The following is a 20,081-nucleotide window of genomic DNA, read 5'->3' as shown; positions in this document are numbered from 1 at the left end:
ACTTGTTATTTTCAAATTCATAAATTGTAATTATAACAGTTATAGGATAGCTACATTTAATTATACATCGAGTGGTTGGACTCAAAATAAAACAAGTTTATATGTTCGATCAAATACAAGATGTGTTTGTAATTCGTGCTGTAAGTAGAGAGTTTGGTTAAGTAATGTGTATATGTGTGCTGTGTACAGAAGAGGAAGAAGAAACCAAGATGAGAGGGGAAGTTACAACAGCACGTGAACGCAGCACAGCTACTGAGAGCGATAGTGAATAAATAAAAGCTGTCGACTCGACAACAGCAATGTTAAGAAAACTCTGTTTTATACCGTGACTTTTTATTTTACTCTTGGATTATGTGAAATTATTATATTTTATGGTGTAGCGGTTGTTAGTATGACGAATAAAACAAAGCCAAAGTTTTGTAAAAGACTCAAATCTCAAACCACGTCAACTCATCTGTCGTGGCACCCAGAGGAGTCTCTGTGTGGGCACAAAGACTACGAGTAAGACCTAAACTATCAGGTGAGAGCTGCTCTTTTTGCTGCTCAAACCCCATTGTTTTAACAAAAAATGCTAATTTTCTAAATGAGCTCCTCTTGGGTTGCTAGGTTTGTAATTAGCTAAATAATTAGCATTTAGCTAACTTTAGAAATAGCCAAATGTAGCTGTAACGTTATTTGACTGTCGATGTAAAAAGTGTAACGTTAACGTTACTCAGGATTATGTTGTTTATTTAGATCAGATATTATAGTTTTCTAAATTCTGTCTTGAAGCTATGAGCCAGTTTCCATTGACATGTTGTGTATTCAAAGTTATTTTCAAAGCACGTAATAATTTAATATACGACCCTTTTCTGAAAGACGGACGACTCTGTAGTGTACACCGTTAACGCAACATCCAAATTATTACAAATAGTGTGCTAATCTGCAGAATGTATCTTTATATTTGGTTGTCGGGATTATGTCTCTGAAGTAACGTTAACGTTACTGTATCACTGTCACCCAGTATCAAAACAGAGATTTTCTTTAAATACTGCCTTGTGGATCTATTATATGCCTAATTTACCAGAATACCTTTCTGATTTGTAAATTGAATGTTGTTTGAAGACACTACTAAATAACTTTACATTTAGCGATTGAGAATACTTTAGGGTTTTATATTTTAGGGTGGACACTGAATTACTTGTATTTAAAAAATCGTTAATAGATAAAAGGGGTGTGGTTCTCTGGGGGTCTATTTTATGGTTACACATATTGTGAATGTTGTCCTTGTACTTTGAGCTTTAGGCTGTTTTTTTTTTTATCTATCTTGATGGTCATGGTGATGTGTACTTCAGATAGTGCTAGCTTTAACTGATGGTTTCTACATGTGAGACAGCCTTTTGTTATGCTGGCAGTTCGGTTATGAGTGCTGCAGCTCTTATTTACATCAATTACTGTAGTACTGATCATGTAGTTGGAAAACCATATTAACCCAGTTACTCATGACTACATTAAACTCTTCCTCTGACAGGCTTTCTTTCAAAATGGACTCGGACGTCTGCCCCGCTGATCGGTCGGACTCTTTGTGTTCTGCCACTGCCCCTGTTGATGAAGACTCTGAAGTTGAGATCAGGAGACAGACAGCTCTGCCAGGTTCAGAGTTGGAGGATGTGGACTCCTACAACCTGATCGAGCCTCCTCCATTAGACTGGAGGTCTGACTCCTCCAGCGAGGCGGTCTCAGCAGAGGAGCTGGATGACCCCAGCTTCCCTATCTCTGTTGACAATCTGGACAAGGCCAGTCCGGGTGAGACAGTATTACCACATTTGGGCGTGAGTGACACTGTGGCTCCACTCAACGTGAACCTGCAGGGGCTTGTGGGTAATATTGTAGAACCAGTCCAGGGTATTGAAGTGGAATTGGAAGAGGAGGATGAAGCAGTTGAGGAGGTGAGGGTTGAGGACTTGGAGGATCTTAGGTCATACCAGGAGGAGGTCACCTTAAGTAATGTGGTTAATAGGGTCCGTGAAGAGGAGGTTGCTAACAGGAGATCAGGTGATGAAGACCACAGCCGCATCCACACCCTGCTCAGCCAGCTCCAGCTGATGGGGGAAGAGCCTCATCCCAGCCGCCGGACACCACCTCACCTCGCCCAACACCAGTACCCTAGCATGTCTGAGCTGGAAGCATGTTCTCCCTCCCTAATGACAGACAACAGCACTGAAACCACCGGGCTGCTGTTCTCTGAAAGCCACCAGAGAGACCTGCTGGGGCTGCTGCAGTTCACAGAGATCAGCGCTACACCCGGTGCCACCTCTCTGCCCCACAGAGGAGACGTTGACGCTGTAGTGTCAGTTTCCTACAGCCAAGAGGACGCTCAAAGGTTCTGGGGGCATAATGTGAATGGTCAACAGCAGCGGCACAGGGAGGACTCCATCGCCTCCCTGCCTGATGATGAGTATCCTGAGCCAGTGTGGATGAAGCTGGGCGAAGAGCCTCCGGAGGAAGAGGAGGCTGCTGCGGAGAGTGAGCAGGTAGGTTGAGGTATTATTATTATTATTATTATTATTATTATTATTATTATTATTATTATTATTATCAGCACAAAGCAGGATATGACACAGGGGTGTGATGGATGCTATACATTTGTGTGAAAAAGATTTGTGTCAACTTAACGCCACAAAAATGTAAAGCAAAGTAGTTTAATTGCATTTGTTTGTCATCAAGTTTAACTAAAGATAACATTTGATTGTCATCTGTAATTTTTGTCATGACTGAAACTAACAAATATTTTCAGTTGAATAATCAATGAGTTGCCTTTTTGGTCAATCGATTTATCAGTCTACAAAGTGTGAAAATGATTGAATCATAATTGATGGCAGATGACCATCACAAGTTAACTAGAAACCAAAGTTTTGTCTCAGTCCGAACAGCCAAAACTAAACTCAAGGTATTTTTTTAATAATACTTTAAAGCAGAGAAAAGCGAGAAGGCGTCAAAGTGTTTGTGACGCTGTATCCACAAAATGTTTGGTCTTTTTAAGTATGCGAAGAAACTAAAAGGATCAATAATGATCTTTTTAATTTCTCTTGAACTGAATGTAATATTGTTGTTCTTGTTGCTGTCATTGCAGAGTGCTGATCATCCTTCATATAAAGACGGTGAGTCACTTCAGCTCACTTCTTTGGTCTTCTAAAAAAAGCTGGATTTTTTTTTTTTCTGTGTCAAATGTTACGAAAAACAAATGAGGCCAGTTCTTTGTGTTTTACTCTTTTAGTGCCTGGTCCGTGTGACCCTGAAGACCTGTTGGATGGAGTGATATTTGGTGCCAAATACCTGGGCTCCACTCAGATCAAATCAGAGAAGAACCCGTCTACAAACGCCCGTATGACACAAGCTCAGGAGGCTGTGGACCGCATTAAGGTGAACTCAAATAAGAGATGCTCACAGTTGACACTGAACACAGCTGTTGTTGTGTGGTATTGTCCTAGTAAGGGATTTCTGTCATACTAAAAACACAAGTTTGGAAATTCATCTATCATGGCATTAGCTGTTTTATGTTTTTTGATGTCATCATCAGGTTAGGAATATACATGATGACTGTGTTTGTTTCAGGCTCCAGAGGGAGAGTCCCAGCCAATGACAGAGGTGGATCTGTTCATCTCAACCCAGCGAATCAAAGTTCTCACTGCTGACACACAGGTGCGTTTAAAAAAAAAAAACTGCTTGGAAAAAGTTGTGTAAAATTTACCTCCATAGTTTTTAATTTATTTTTCTTCCGTTACGGGTTTTTGGACCACATTTATTTCTGCATTATCATTTCCTTGTAGCACATGAAATTTTGCTCTCAACTAATACATGTTTTCAGTATTATTAATAGTGTCACCGCTACCACTTTAAATTGGTAGTTCTTCAGGCTCTTGAGCCAACAAATGCTGATGGTGGATATTAGTGGTATCTCAATGGATGTCAGGTGTAGGATGTATTTAAATTCAGAAAATATAATAATTGTGTGGACAGTTAGCCATGGACAGCTTTGGAATCAAGATCTTCAAGTGTCAAATAAAAGTGTTAACTTCATCTTATTTCATCTAAAGTTACATGGGGTTAGTTCATCAACAAAGTGTTTTGAGGAAAGCGTTTGATTGGAAGAGTAATGGAATTAAAATCCAAGGCAGCATTGCACTTTTAAAGTATCACCTTCAAGCCAAGCTCTGGCAGCAAGAATCCTTAAAGGTCCCATGACATGGTGCTCTTTGGATGCCTTTATATAGGCCTTACTGGTCCCATAATACTGTATCTGAAGTCTCTTTCCCGAAATTCAGCCTTGGTGCAGAATTACAGCCACTAGAGCCAGTCCCACAATGAGCTTTCCTTAGTATGTGCCATTTCTGTGTCTGTAGCTATTGAGGAGGAGAGAGGGGGGGGGGGGGGGGCAAGGTGGAGGGTGGGGGTGTGGCCTTGACCAACTGCCACTTTGCTCGTTTGAAAGCCATGATGTCTCTCTCTCATGGGTGGGCCAAATTCTCTGGGTGGGCAAAGCAGAGAAAAGGGAGGTAACCTTGCTTCTTATGACCTCATAAGGAGCAGATTCCAGATCGGCCCATCTGAGCTTTCATTTTCTCAAAGGCAGAGCAGGATACCCAGGGCTCGGCTTACACCTATCGCCATTTCTAGCCACTGGGGGACCATAGGCAGGCTGGGGGAACTCATATTAATGTTAAAAAAAAAACTCATAAATTGAAATTTTCATGCCATGGGACCTTTAATAATTAATTGAATGGTGACTCAACATGAGAGCTCTGCAGTGATGTTTCAGTAGAGTCTATTTTGTTCCACTATGTAGTTGAATTGTCAGGAGAATCAAAGTGGGTCATCCACTGTCAGCTTCCTATTTGCATGGCTGGTTGCTCCTCATTGCACCATGCTTATGGATATAAAAATAATCCCATTTTAGTTTTTTGGGTGATTTTTGTTGTTTTAAACATTGTGGTTTCAGTTGAAAATTACTAATAACATTCTTGGCAATTTGAACCACATAGTTTTGATTTGTGAGCATTAATATATATTTTTTGAAATTCCCTTGTTGTTACATTAAAGAACACTTCAACTTCTCAGATTTATTAGATTTATGATTTAAATGGCTGCTTAACAGCAACATTTCAAATCTCCTTTTCACAAAGTCAATATTTGTCTTCTGCATTTCATTTTTTTCATTGATGTAGTGCTTTGTGGTAGCTGATTGTTTTGGAAATGAGTGTCCTTGAATTCCTCATTAATGAGACTTTTTAAGGGGTCTTTGCTTCAAAGTAGAGTACCAGGCAATACAAACTTAAACTGACAAAAAATAAAGGTGGGACAGTGTTCTTTGTAATGAATTACCTATCTCAAGCAAGTTTGTTTGTGCAAACCAGACCTTCCTGTCTTTTCTCTGTTTCTAATATTGATAACACCCTCATGTCTCATTTCTACTCAGGAAGCCATGATGGATCACGCTCTGCAGATGATCTCTTACATTGCAGACATTGGCAACATTGTCGTCCTGATGGCACGAAGGAAACGTAAAGGGCAGGATGGGGACCCAGCCTCTAACTCTTCCTCTTCATCCTCCTCCGGGCCTCAGAAGAAGTGCTTAATGATCTGCCACGTCTTCTCCTCTGACGATGTGAGTTAATTAAAGGGTGATGAACTGTCTTTTTTTATAAAACCGGAAACCTGTTTGACTTATTAGATCTCATATTTGGAGTATAAAATAGTGTTTCTTGCTTTTATGATCTTCATTTTGGCCACAACTTCAACTTTTGAATTCATCTGTTTTAGCTGGAAAGCTCACAAACGGGCTGACAAGTCAAGACATTATTAAGGTGTCTTTTGCTCCCCGTAATGTTGCGTCTCAGATCAAATGTGATGTTTTCCACCGGACAAAAGTTTCAGCTTCAGCTTGGCCTGGTTTCCTTCCCCCAGACAGCCAGCGAGTTCTTCTGAATTTAAAAATGGTCTGGCTGTCGTCCCAGTTTCCCACTGTTGGCAAGACTGAATAGGGGGAGGAAGGGTTTCTTTTTAGAAACTAATTAGCTGTGGGATACTAAAGGCCATGGGGCCAATGGGTCTACTGCTAGCTTTCCCAACTTAACTCTTTTTATATGAACTGTTTTAAAATGAGATTTACAATGGACGGGGGGCCAGTGAACGAGTGAATGTAACAAATAGCTGATGAAACTGTAAAGACAAGTTTACTTCCCTACTTTTATAAGAAAGTAGGGAACCTTTTTAGACTTTATGCTTTTTTTTTCTTATTTTAGTTTCAGTGTGTGACATAAGTGTTGGGTACGCTGTTTAGTGTTTTGCAAATTAACTAATTTGCTTTCATTTGTTCATATGAATATGGAGGGTAAAGCAGTGAAGGAAGAACATTTATTTTACAAATAGAAACCGGAGTCAGTTCTCTCTCCTCCACCCTGTCTGTCCATCCAGGCTCAGGTCATAGCCCAGGCTATCGGTCAGGCGTTCGGAGTGGCGTACCAGCAGTTTCTTCAGGCCAGCGGCATCAAGGCCAGCGATCTGAGGCCTGGCGAGTACAGTGACTACCTGGAAAGTCAGGAGCTCTACAACGGAGACCTGGCCCACTTCTCTGACTCTCAGAACATCCGAGACGTAAGCAGAATGATTGTGTCTACATGTCTTAACACAAACAAGGGGCCTGTAATACATGTCATTAGGATGTAATTTGATGTTATCAATAATGCCTAAAATACGTGGCCGGGTTGGCTCGGTGGGTAGAGCAGGCGCACATCTACTGAGAGGTTTATGCCTCGACGCAGAGGTCCGGGGTTCGAATCCGACCTGTGACGATTTCCTGCATGTCTTCCCCCTCTCTCTCCCCTTTCTCACCTAGCTGTCCTGTCAAAAATGAAAGGCGGAAAAGCCCAAAAAAATTATCTTAAAAAAAAAAGCCTAAAATACAACAATGAAAAATCTCTGCAGCTGCTGTGGTCAACTTGGATTTATGTATTTTAATGTATTTCAGGGTAATGATTGGTTAACCAAATGAAAACATTTGCATTGCTGTGTGTCTGTGGTTTAGGTCGCCATCACCAAGGCCGCTGGAGAGATCTTGGGTCTGGCGGTGGTGGAGTCAGGCTGGGGCTCCATCCTGCCCACTGTGGTGGTGGCCAACCTCCTCCACGGAGGCCCTGCTGAGCGCTGCGGCGAGCTCAGCATCGGGGACCGCATCATGTCCGTCAACAGCACCAGTCTGGTGGGTCTGCCCATCACCACCTGCCAGAACATCATCCGGGTAAGAAGGGCAAACTTAAACTTATGAACATAGTGATTTTAATAACAATAACTATATCAACACTAGGGCTGCTCTCTCTTAGTCGATTAGTCGACTAATCGGTCGTTTTGGTCTTAGTTATGTTTTATGCTTTTTTCATGCTGAATGACTTATTTCCAAGACACGTACGAGCAGATCTCTGGTAAACACAAGAATTGGTGCTTTTGCATGACTCTTTGCGGAGAAACTCAGATTTACAGATCTGTCGATTAAATCAACTAATCGATTAGTCGATACAATTGAATGAGAATTTCTTCAATCGAGAACAGCCCTAATCAACACTAATAACAGTGTTATTGTTATTATCCTGGAATGGCAGCATTGATGGGTTTTCAGATAAAATGTAAGCACTGTACATTCAAGTGCCTTCTTCACAGCAAATGTACTGTCCTTAGGATGCACTAGATGGCACTGTGTGTCCACGCAGTGTGAGTGGGACTATGCTATTATTGATTTAATAGTGATTCAGATATTAATTAGGTTCTAAAGGGCCATTATCAGTATTCATCCAGTTGTGTAAAGCCGATATGTTTGTGCTGATATTCAATATTGATGATGTTTAAGAGTTGTCATTAAGGTAGAGCACAACCTTTGAAACATTGATGGACACAATATCATGAACACCTGTATAATGCCATCGACAGCCCTGCACTGAATTGTATTATTGTGAAATATATAATGTTCTGAGACAGTCAACTTTATGGTAATTTGTGAGGCCATTCTTAAGCAATATAGTATAATAAGTTAATAGCACTGTATTGCATTAGTGTACTGTATGTGTAAGATTTCACATGCAGAGGGTAGTGACCATTAAAGTCTGAATGGCAACCAAACAACAGTCAGCGTTTGCCATCGTACCAAAAAGCATCAAAACAATGTTAAAATACTAAAGAGAAGATAAATGTTTGCAGACCTTTGAGGTAGTAATGCAGCACTCATCACTGGGATAAAGACTTACTGTAACTAACAGAAAACACATAATGTATAAAGAAGTTTGCAAAAAAATGAACTCCAGTTGTATTAAAGTTGTTTTATTTAGCTGTGGTCAGACAGTTGAATGAGAAAAAACAAGAGTCAAAGCCACTGAACACTGACAACACATTCTAAAAATGCTGCAGTAACATAAGTGCTCTAATTCACATTTTGTTTCTATCATCAGGACTTAAAAAGCCAAAAGTATGTGAAGCTTAGCATTGTCCACTGTCCGCCAGTCACTATGGCGATTATCAGGAGGCCAGATCCCAAGTTTCAGCTGGGCTTCAGCGTGGAGGACGGCATTGTAAGTCAATATACATATTTTCTGTTTTGTCACTATTAAACTTAAGTCTGGTTTGAACTCAGGTTTGTCTCACCCTCGCAGTTAGTTATTCTATTTTCCTCTGTTCTTAGACAAAATAATCTTACGTAAAAGTTTCCTCTTTCTTTCTGTTGCAGATCTGCAGTCTGATGCGGGGCGGCATAGCAGAGAGAGGAGGCATTCGTGTTGGACACCGCATTATTGAAATCAATGGGCAGAGTGTCGTCGCCACACCGCACGACAAGATCATCCAGATCCTGACCAATGCTGTCGGAGAGGTGAGAAGGGATGAATTCACACTATGTTTTTATTTCATCATAAATACAGTCATATGTATTCCACTCAAAGTTAGCTGTTTATTATGACATGTTCTCGCAGTTAAAAGTTTGATTTTTCTCCCTCTGGGCAGATTCACTTGAAGACCATGCCAGCCTCAACATATCGACTCTTAACAGGACAAGAGCAGCCAGTGTTTCTTTGAGCACTTCCTGCTGCATCAAAGACAAAAAAACTGCACAGTGTTAAAGTAACATGAACTTTTGCCAAACTAAGAAAATATTATGCAATTGATCATACAGCCTATCATACGCTGTTGTCAAAACACTGAATACAACAAAATAGTCTAGCCATTTATTTTTAAGATGTAAAGTACATTGTAATATTGTGTGGAAGCATATATTAAAGTGACAGGGTTAGATGGTAACTCTCCACTTATATTTATCAGATATTTAACAATGCAGGCAGTAGCTGAGATTCAATAATTCATATACGGAATATATTTTGACTTCACTAACTTTTACGTTCTGGTCAATGGTGTTGAGTTTACTGTACTCTAGAGTTTTTGGTCTTCCAGCCTGGTTGCCATGTGTGCCTGAGCTGAATGTGCTTGCAGGGGAAACCTTATTGAATCAGGACAAATAGTCTGTGTATTTCAATGTCATATACTTCCAGTCCCTAACATGCACGTGCATATCATCAAGTGTCTGTCAAACGCTTCAGAGCGCTCTAGTTCATTCATACAATGCTTCCTTGACTGTGCCTGACAGGAAGCAGATATCATGCACAATAAAAGGTAACTGCCTTATTTCATAGAGATGCTTATATTTTTAAGAATTTGCTGTTTTGGATGTTCATTAAAATGATCTGTAAGATATCTTCTTGATGTTATTTATTGAGCGTCAATGGTCGCTGAATAAGTTTCCGATGCAAAGTTGCTTTTTTCATTTTAAAACAAATGACATACCTAAGTACATGCGAGTTAGATCTACGTATATTTCAATTTTAAAAGCTCTTAAAATGTGTTGTCTTTGCAGCTTATCTAATAATAATAATAATAATAGCACAGTTCTTATATGTCTATGTAATAATTGCAAATGTCATGACATTCATTCATATCCCTACTGCTATTTTAATTAGTTGCAAGTATACAATGTTCTCATATGCTGCTTGTGCTAATAAAGTAATGTCTTTAATTATGTAAATATTATTCAAAGATCATTATCCAAGGCTCTGTGAGCAGGTACATAATAACAGCTCTGTCAATGCCTGGCCAATCAGCCGTCTTCATTTACCAAAACATAGACAAAAGCCAATCAGATTCATTACCGGCTTCTGTGACCCCACCCCTGGGACGTAATTTGACCAATCAGCGTCGCCTTTGGGCGGGACTTTCTTCAGCTAACACCTGCTGTTACAAACAGTAGGGAAATGGAGAGTCAATGACAAGCTACCCGCCGCTGCTGTGTCCGAAAGGAGATTGTATCACCTATTTTACAGAAAGGTAATCATCAACATCAGTTTAACGAGTCTTAGGAGCTCATTGCATTATATTAATTGTTTTCGGAAAGGTCATTTTTAACCATCACTGTGTAACGCAACATGCTAGGAAGCTATATCCGAATGTAACGTCAGCTAAGAGTTTCCATTCTTCCTTTTCAGCTTACTGTTAGCTAGGTTAATTACCGGTGTGTTATCTACTAGTTATGGACAAGTAAACTGGTAATTGTAGTAGCTTATAATAGAATTGAAATTATGTTTTTACTTTACTTTTTGTTTGAATAAATATCATCCCAAATTAAATGTCTATAGCGTTAGTTCGTAACGTTTAATGTAGTTACATTCATTTTATATTATGAACTGAGGGGTTTTTAAGGTGTAACGATCATTACATTATTTTGCTACATTAAGTGGCAAATATATTGCCTATGTTTCCTGCTCTAGGCCTCCATGAATCTTTGAAAAGGGAAATACTTTCATGGCATGGTCAAAATAGAGACGAAAAGGTTAAAAATGTCAAACAAATAAAATACAGTGGTTACAATAACGTCACAGGTATCCTATACAAAGCCTTGAAATGTTAAACAGATGGATTCAAAAAAACTTATTTGACTTTGAAGTTACATAATGTCTTTTGTAAATGCAAAGGAAGTGAGCCTGGCTATTGCTTTCTAACCTGGCACACATTATGAGCCAGATATTCAGGTAATTATACAGCACAAACCATAATCTGGAGGCATTCACAGAGCAAAAGTAAATGTTATAGTATCTGAGTGAAACAGGTAAGCTGTTAGGATCAGGAGGATTTTGAGATAAAGCAGGGGATTGTCCATCTTGAGCAGATCACAGCAGGCACATAAGACAACCTTCACCCACAATAAATATAAAAACAGCCTATTGGATCCATCACTTACAGGATGTTTTAACTTTTTTACCCATGTTTGTGTCTTAGGTGAGAGAGTGAAATATAAAAGTTTAAATAAAATTAGGTTTTTTTTTTGCTGAGGATTAGGCATTGCCTCTGCAGGCAAAAGGTCAGCTACAGTTTGTCACTACAGTCCTCATTAACTATGAGCTTATTCACATTCAACATCAGAAGTCAAATTACCACATTTTAAAGAACAGCACACAAGGAGTCAGTAAGTATTTTATAAACACTTTAATCTTTAAATGTAAAAGGAAAAAAGTGCCTAAAGGATAGCAGTTGAAAGTTGGAAAGACTCCAGATACATGTATATTGTTCTGTGAATAATTACACAAACAATTTGGAAGAAAAGGAAAAAAAACAAACTAACCCTACAGAAAATTGACTAAAAGTCAAATTGGGATATTTTATCCTCTTTACGCTCTAGTCAATTACTGTCTGTCATTCAGCCTGAAATGAATGATTTCTTGATTGAGTGTTCCATTCTCTGTATGTATGTATGTTGCAGACATTTTCCTCTTGCTACCATGGTAGCTGCCCATGAGCAAAGTTGCCAGTACGATTCATTCATTTGGCAGACATTTTTGTCCAAAGAGACCTGTAGAGCCTGTCTGTTAGGGCTGCACGATATGAGGAAAATATCTAATTGTTATTATTTTGACTGATATTGCGATTGCGATATACTTCATTCAGAATGGTTTGACACATATTTTGCTATTAACAAATATTGCGATTTCGATACAATTGCTATTAATTGTGCAGCCCTACTGTATATATTTGTGTAGTAGACACTGATCCATTGCTGAACCTTTCTTTTATGATTTGTTGTCAAACTTTTTGCCTCTATTGTATAGGTGGCATTAGAGAGAGACAGGACAAGACAGGAAACAGCTAGACACAGAGGACGATGAAATGCGATAAATGTCCCCAGCTGTAATTAAAGAGAGGACACAGCAGCCACATTTCGTGTGTCCCCAACAACTTGACAACTACGGCGCCCTGCTGAAAGCCCTGTCTTTTTTTTTCTCACCACATTTTGTGTTTTCCAGCTTTGCATCATGGTCAGGTAGCTGTTGAGAGCGATGGGGGTTTTCCGACAGCTTGGCCTCCTGCTCTGGAAGAACATCACATACCGCAGGAGGAACAAGGTGGCCACATTTTCACTTCACAGAAAGGAATAGAATATTTTTGTTATGTAGTTTGTTTATTTTGTAAAGATAAATATTATATGAAACACAGCTAATTAAATAAATATTTTATACAACTGCATAGCACTAATTAACTATAACAACTTCTGAAGTTTCATTTAAAAAAATACCTACTATCTGTGTCAGTTACAGCGTAGGCCGCACTAGGTGACGGGGTTGGGGGATAGTCCTGCTGGTCTCTAATGGAGATCAGTAAAGCTCATTGATTATTTATAACAGCTCCCAATGTTTTCCTCTTAGATCCAGCTGATTATCGAGCTCCTCTGGCCGCTCTTCCTCTTCGTCATCCTCATCTCTGTTCGTCATTCACACCCTCCCTACAAACAGAGCCAATGTGAGTGCTATTATGTATTGTATGTCTTTTCAGACACCACACACAGATCTGAAAATGGCTTAATGCCAACCAGCTAAAGAGGATTAACTCACTGAGAGTGGTTCTTCTACCACGCACACACATTTGTTTTCCTAACCTGTTGTGTTCTTGACCTTCTCTGAGAAGTCCGCCATAAGCATAAGGTGATTTAACGTCGCATGGTAATGCTTCACTACATGACACCGTACAGGCTAGTCGGTTTACAGTATGCCTTGCATTATGAATTACCCTTAAAAGCTACATCCGGGAAGTTAATTTTTGTAGAAAAAGGGAAATTTCCAATAACAAATTAAAAGAAAAACACTTAACAGAACCTTGCAGATTACCAATTTAAATGTTTCAGTGCTGATACGAGGGGTTTGAATTTCCTGTATGTTCATTAAATGTTGTAATTTTCTAGATGGAAGTACTTTGTGGATTAAATGTATTCCAAGTAAAGGAGTGGACACTAAGCATTCAGAACAGTTTTGTACTACCTGGTGCAACATACAGTACATTTTGCTTGGGAGCATCAAAAATGTGTATCCTGTGCATGTTATCTGTTCATATGTATTTTCCTAGCCATTTACATAAAGAGGAAGCGAGGAAACCCTTCCCTTTTCTTAAGATCAGCCTTGCATGTAAAAGCACATCAGATCAGGTTGAAGATAATAACATTATAGTTTGATATCAGTTGTACAAAAAAAAAAAAAAAACACACTATTTGTTCACATAACAGCATTTGGGATTACGTTGGGATTATTATTCAGTCCGCTGCCTGTAGATTGTGTTTCAGGTCACTACCACACTATTTTCATTGTTTCAAATCATGGGCTAATCTCCGGATACTGAACTGTTTGTCTTTTTCTTTTCCTTTGCTTGTAGGTCACTTTCCAAACAAAGCCTTGCCATCAGCAGGCACCTTGCCGTGGATTCAGGGCATTATCTGCAACATCAACAACCCCTGCTTCCACAGCCCAACACCAGGGGAGACACTGGGCCAATTTGGCAACTTTGACAACTCCATGTAGGTAAAGTGGAGGTAAAAACATGGACAGCTGTCTGGAGTGGTGGAGTTTACCAGGGGGTCATTGTAGGATAAAGTAGCCGAAAAGATAAACAGACAAACTGCAGTCAGTCCAAATTTATTTTATGAATTAAAAGTTTTTTATAAATGTTTCAGCCTGTTGTAATTGACTTTAAATTCTGTTTATAAAAGATCTAGAAAGCTGTAGACCAGACTGCAATGCTGCTTCATAAATGATAGTGTAGACTAGGGTGCAGCCGCTATTAAAGACCCACTCCAGTGTTCTTAAACTACAGTATTGCCTACTAACTAACAGTTGAGATGAATTAATACATTGTCTTTGAGCAAGATGATAATTTTTTTAATGTAGGAAGTCACTAACTGGAAAGACCATACCTGTGTTCTATCATGTTTTAGCTTATTAGCAACAGTTTGTGTACTTTGCATGACTTTGCATTTGCACCGGAGTAGTTTGACAAGAAATTTGAGAAATACACATACTGATATTCATTTTCTTATAGAGAATTAGATCAGAGGATCCATACCACTCTCATGTCTGTACGCTAAATATGAAGCTTCAGCTTAGCGTAAAGACCGGAAACGAGGGCAATCAAAATCTGCCTACCAACACCTCTAAAGTTCACTAACAATCTTGGTTTCATCCAATAAATGACTACATTTCTTCAGTTAGCCCAAGCTAAATTCTGGGCCAGCTGTGCCCTTCATTGAACACAGTTGGTAGTGTTTGCAGATGTGAAGTTGGTGTTTACTGGTAAACTAACGAGTCCGTTAGGCCGTAGTTAAATGTAACCTAACTGCACTTGTTTGTCCCAGTAAAGACTTCTTTTGTTGTCTTTCTCCTCAAGACTGTCTCGTCTTTTCGTGGACGCACAGACTGTTCTGTCCTTCAGTGGAAACCAGAGATTCTCGGGCTTTCAGGACCTGATGGAGAGTGTCCGAAGGCTGGGAGAGAGACCTGGAGCCTGGCCAAGTACACCACGGCTTATTTGAATCTCCTCTACCGCCGACCTGAAGGGATACCTTGACATTCTGACACTGTGATACTTTCTTTGTTATTATTTCTCATTACAAACCCTTGGTGGGCATACTAGCCAGGAAGGTAATTCGATTTCATAATACTACCAGTAATGAGTGAGTTGAGTCATTTGGCAGGCAAAACACACACAGTGTGGACACAAGTATATAATGTCAAGGTATCTTTAAGGTTGCTTTTTAAGAATCAGAATGAATTATGTATATGGAGAAACCCAATAGAGCTTTGGCTTCTGTCAGTGAAGTTGTAGTGTGGTTTAAACAAGGTCTTCGTCTGGTAAAGTCCAGGAAAACAAGATGACCACAATGTTTAAATCAGTAAATACAACAGAAGAAGGTCTTTACTTCAAATGATGTCGGTGCACTCATGAAAAAGACTGCTACTCAAATGTTGATTTTTGAATAACTTCCTTACTTTATTAAACAAAAACAAACAAACAGGCATTTAAAGAAAGACATGTCATTTATAGCAGGATTAAGTCCCTGCAAGCCATCAAATACAATAAAAGCATTGAATTTATTCAGATTTTTTTTCTGAGCCAGCTCTGTTCCCAGACTTATCTGGGCAAGACTGAGAACAGCAGTGAGTAGCTGATCTGTATGAATGGCTTGAAAGAGGTGTCGAGTGACTGTATGAATGTGGCCATTTACTGCTGTTGTGAAGCAGCACAGAGTGGCTGTTTTGCTCTCTTTGCTATGGGTAGATTAAATTACATGACTACCCCAGACAAACAATTGGATGAATGAAAGCAGGTTCTTCGGTGGGTTTTTTCTGCAACGAATCCCACATTACTGGCTTACTAGACATCTGCTGACTCCCACAATCCTCGCCCACTGATACTGTAAAAAAAATAAAAACAATATTATAAAGCAGCTTTTTTTAACCTCAAATTGCTAAAGGTCTTTATGTAAAGATTTCACTGGGTTATAGCTTTAGGGAACAGAAATATTTTAAATGGCAAAGTTGAACCTCACAGTGAAAAAGTGTCACTTGCCTGGTTGATGTTGAAATGCAGATGTCAAATAACTCAACCTCAATATTTTTGTCTCCAAAGCTGAGTGTAATTTAAATGTTGAATTATAGCACATAATGGCGCTGGAAGGTTTTTACAAATTATGTTTTGGTACCTGCCTAATGCCTGATAAATAGAAATAGAAAGCCTTTTATTGTCATTGTACAGAATACAATGAAATTAGTAGCGCTAGTCCTGATCATTGCAATAAAAGAAAAAGGAAAAATATTACAAATACAAATAAAAACTTAAGCAAACAAACATCTGCCGACAACACCGGTTCAGACATAATAAGTAAGATGTAATCCTTCTTATTAAAGCAGACTAAAGTCAGACAGCCACAGTCAAAAATTGTGTTTTAGTTTTCAGGCAGAAGTGAGCAGAATGAGTAAGAATATAAGTATTGGATGGCAAGTATTACCTGAAAAACAACGAATATGCTATAATCTCACAGAGCATGAACTAACCTGCAAACAGCTTTTGTTTTGAATGATCTATTCACAATATAGTGGACTTTTTTTGTAATACAGTGTGTTTTACTTTTAGCACAGGGCAGCACCTAATGTTTGTGTTTCTGCTGTAGATCTCCCAGTAGAAGAATACCTGAGAGCCAATGAGACGTTCTCCACCTTCCTCCTGACCAATGGCAGCCTGTCGCCTGTGACTGTGGACCAGCTGCTGAAGGCTCGTCTCAATTTTCAGGTCAGGCATCGGCTGTAAATCCTTGGATAACAAACATGTAATGTATAGAAATAGGACCCTATGATGTGGCTTTTGTTAAATTGGTTAATCTGTCCTGGCATGTGCAACCCAAATGATAATTACAGGTAAGAACCAGTTTTATGTATTATTTGTCTCATAGCCTAACTGTTAAATGAAAATGTGGAGCATCAATTTTGTCCCATCCAGGTTTCGGTGGCTGGAGCTCAGATGCAGCTGAAGGACTTGGTGTGTAACGCGAGCATGCTGGGACAGTTTCTGACAGTGGATGGAGGAGAAGCCGCCATGAATGATCTCCAGACTCAGCTGTGTAACCTGCCAGCTGACGTCCTGCGGGAAGCTGAACGCCTTTTCCTCTCTCAGCTCGACTTTACCAAGTTCTTCACAGTAGGAAACCGCTGCCTTTTGCAAAAAATACTTTACTCTCCAGTGCAAAACTCAATGGCTTCAAATACAGTTCTCTGTCTGTTTCCTGTGACACTGAGTTGCTTGTTTATCTGATGAGCCACAGTACTATCGGTAAACCTGTCTGTCTGTCCGTCCTGTCAGAGAGACCGTCTGATGGCAAATGCCGGAGACTTCAGGGTCATCAGTGAGGCTGTCACCTCCGTTTCCCAGGAGCTGGCTGACCTCGTCGATGATGTAAGACACACATGATTTTTCATGTGTCTGTATTTTGTTTGACGGTCTGTTGATTGGACAGTTGTTGGGAGGTGCTGCAATTTTGTATTTATTATGAATAAGTCACCGTAAACAAATCAGAGCACATCATGAATGTATCGTTATTTTGTAGTTATATTGTGACTGTTTAATAATGTGGGGTGTTGGGTGCCTGGGTAGCTCACCTGGTAGAGTGTGCGCCCATATACAGAGGCTCGGTCCTCGGCGCGACGGCCGCGGGTTCGACTCCAATCTGTGGCCCTATGCTGCATGTCATTCCCCCCTCTTTCTCCTTTCATGTCTAGAACTGTCCTGTCATAATAAGGGCCTAAAAATGCCCCAAAAGGTATACAGTATATAATAATAATGTGGGGTGTAATCAACCTTGCAGTCTAGTGGAACTTTAAGCTTTTGTTATTTTTGTATACTTCATCGTTTGTTTTTGTTTATTTGTTTTGTTGCTGCTGTTGTTTAGTAGTATTCTCCGTCTGTTTTTACATTATGTTTTTCTTATTTTCTGACTAAATAAAATGGACCAAATTTTCTCCCAGGAGTAAAAGAAATGTCATCTTTTTTAAATCTGTTTTCTTCCATGTATTTTTTCCCTCTTCTTTATATTCTTCCTTCTAAAAATACTTTCGCCCTTACTTCTCTGTCTTCTTTCAGTTGTCCTCTCTCTCCAGCTTTGCGGACATGAGCGCAGCTCTTCGTCTTCTGTCTCCAGAGAATCGCTCAGCGTTGCCCAGGGAGAGTTTTCGCGCTTTTTCAAGGATCATGTGCGGTCACCCTGAGATTGGCGGTGAGCGCATCCCATCGCTCAACTGGTATGAGGACAATGACATCAAGTCCTTCTTAGGGAAAAATGGCACTGAAGACACAGACATGGACCATGACAACAACACCAGTAAGAAGCTTTGATATGATTGGAAACATGTGCTGATATTTTAAAGATGAGTGATTGGCTTCCTGTGCAAAAGTTCAAGTTGATTATCTGCTTTACAACTCTGAAACCAAGCACGTTGATTTGTAAATGCAATTTCATCATAGATAAATAGAGAATCGGTTTTCTCATGAAAAATCTGATTCTTTTGTGTTCTTTAGGACCACAAAAATCAACACCACTGAGCATCAGGTTCTTGCTGTGATATGAGTGTTTAACCAGGTGTCCTGTTTGGTCTGTTCTTTCTCCATGCAGCTCCATTCTGTAAAAGTTTGATCCGAGGTCTGGAGTCCAACCCTCTGTCTCGCATTGTGTGGCGAGGAATAAAACCTCTGTTTATTGGAAAACTGCTGTACACACCAGACACTCCTGCAGTACAACAAGTCATGAAAGAGGTACAGAGAGTCAAACCTCAGAGAGTGCGTCCCAGGATTGTCCCCTGACTAACGTTTTGTCCGCTAGGGACAAGTTGTCATCAAGAATAAGCACCAACTATTTAAGCTGCGTTCACATCTTACCATACATTTTAAATGGGGGTAATGTGGTTATGCTGCGGCTGTCGGGGCAGCAGGAGGGATCTGAAAAAAACTGCAGTGACCTGTGGCGAAAAGTTGAGACCGATTCAACTTTTGGAGACACGCAACCCGATGTCACCCTGCGGTGGCCAATCATGTAACCGGTGATCAGACTTGTCAGTCCGTTTTGAGGCGGTGTGAGAATTCCGTACAGTAAACAGGAAACATCACTGCCTCTATCACTGCCACAAAAAAAGTTTTTAAACACAAAATGAAACACAAGCACTTAACTGTCCAGGAGTTTGTGTGAGAGCTGACTGTTTCCAGCAACCGCAAAGCACCGTCCCTCCGTCTTTTTTCTTTCTCTCTGTCTCCGTGAAATGAAGCTGCCTTTAAGTGCGGTCGGAAATGTTTAGATCTATAAACAATCTGACGGAACACAATAATTGTGAAATATAAAGTCTATTTGTGCTACATTGGGGGGGGTTCAATAACACAACAGGATGTCATGCAAATTAACCATTTAAGTGACACCCCCACCGACGCACAACCCTGCCGCGAATCGCCAGATCGTTTTTTTATTTTTGTCTGAAGGGGCCCTTAAACTGTAACAGAGGAGCTTGACAAACTTTGCAAAATTTGAAATGTCCTTGTTTTGGGATATCTGGGTAATTCAGCCAGAGAAATCAGACACCTTATAATTGCATTGTCCTCAGACCAGCAACCAGTTGTTTTTAAATCTTAAAATAATTCTTGGATTGAAAGTATATTCTGGGCGCCCGGATAGCTCAGTTGGTAGAACGGGCACCCATATATAGAGGTTACTCCTCAACGCAGCGGCCGCGGGTTTTACTCTGACTTGCGGCCCTTTGCTGCATGTCATTCGCCCCTCTCTCTCCCCTTTCATGTCTTCAGCTGCCCTGTCAATAAAGGCCTAAAAATGCCCAAAACATAATCTAAAAAAAGAAAGAAAGTATATTCTGCAGTTGGACTTGTTGTAAGACAAGTAATGGCATTGTGAATCAAATACATCCATCTAAGCTAACTACAAGTTGTGTCTTCTGAAGGTGAACAAGACATTCGAGGACCTGCAGGTCCTCCAGGAGCTGAATGAAGCCTGGATGGAGGTGGGACCACAAATCAAGAATTACATGGAGAGCAGTGTGGAGATTCAGCTACTGCAGGTCTGACTCACCAGCTGCTATCTCTTGATGAGTATATTATGGGACATTTGGCGCTAAAAATGTTTTTTTCATAAAATTTGTGTTTGTGTGTTACAG

The 20,081-nt window shown here is 39.9% G+C and overlaps 2 protein-coding genes across 2 annotated transcripts in view; both read left to right on the top strand.

Moving 5' to 3' along the window:
* The first annotated feature begins 218 nt into the window (after window positions 1–218).
* Window positions 219–9,765, top strand: si:ch73-40i7.5 (amyloid-beta A4 precursor protein-binding family A member 3). Its single transcript, XM_039810164.1, has 11 exons — window positions 219–520; window positions 1,511–2,513; window positions 3,113–3,140; window positions 3,257–3,402; window positions 3,595–3,681; window positions 5,456–5,644; window positions 6,454–6,633; window positions 7,064–7,276; window positions 8,475–8,594; window positions 8,750–8,890; window positions 9,022–9,765. The coding sequence occupies exons 2-11, from the start codon at window positions 1,524–1,526 to the stop codon at window positions 9,091–9,093; spliced, it is 2,166 nt and encodes a 721-aa protein (XP_039666098.1). The 5' UTR covers window positions 219–520; window positions 1,511–1,523; the 3' UTR covers window positions 9,094–9,765.
* A 505-nt stretch (window positions 9,766–10,270) lies between these two features.
* Window positions 10,271–20,081, top strand: part of abca7 (ATP-binding cassette, sub-family A (ABC1), member 7) — a 33,680-nt gene continuing 23,869 nt past the window's right edge. Inside the window, exons 1-11 of the mRNA XM_039810162.1 lie at window positions 10,271–10,392; window positions 12,363–12,461; window positions 12,762–12,855; window positions 13,759–13,900; window positions 14,767–14,891; window positions 16,550–16,668; window positions 16,876–17,073; window positions 17,236–17,328; window positions 18,013–18,250; window positions 18,542–18,681; window positions 19,869–19,985. Of these exons, the coding sequence (XP_039666096.1) occupies window positions 12,396–12,461; window positions 12,762–12,855; window positions 13,759–13,900; window positions 14,767–14,891; window positions 16,550–16,668; window positions 16,876–17,073; window positions 17,236–17,328; window positions 18,013–18,250; window positions 18,542–18,681; window positions 19,869–19,985 (1,332 nt within the window). The 5' untranslated portion in view covers window positions 10,271–10,392; window positions 12,363–12,395. The remainder of the gene's footprint in view (window positions 10,393–12,362; window positions 12,462–12,761; window positions 12,856–13,758; window positions 13,901–14,766; window positions 14,892–16,549; window positions 16,669–16,875; window positions 17,074–17,235; window positions 17,329–18,012; window positions 18,251–18,541; window positions 18,682–19,868; window positions 19,986–20,081) is intronic.

Source organism: Perca fluviatilis, chromosome 9, assembly GCF_010015445.1.
Source record: "Perca fluviatilis chromosome 9, GENO_Pfluv_1.0, whole genome shotgun sequence".
Classification (NCBI taxonomy): Eukaryota; Metazoa; Chordata; class Actinopteri; order Perciformes; family Percidae; genus Perca; species Perca fluviatilis.
This window is presented reverse-complemented; position numbering and strand designations above follow the sequence as displayed.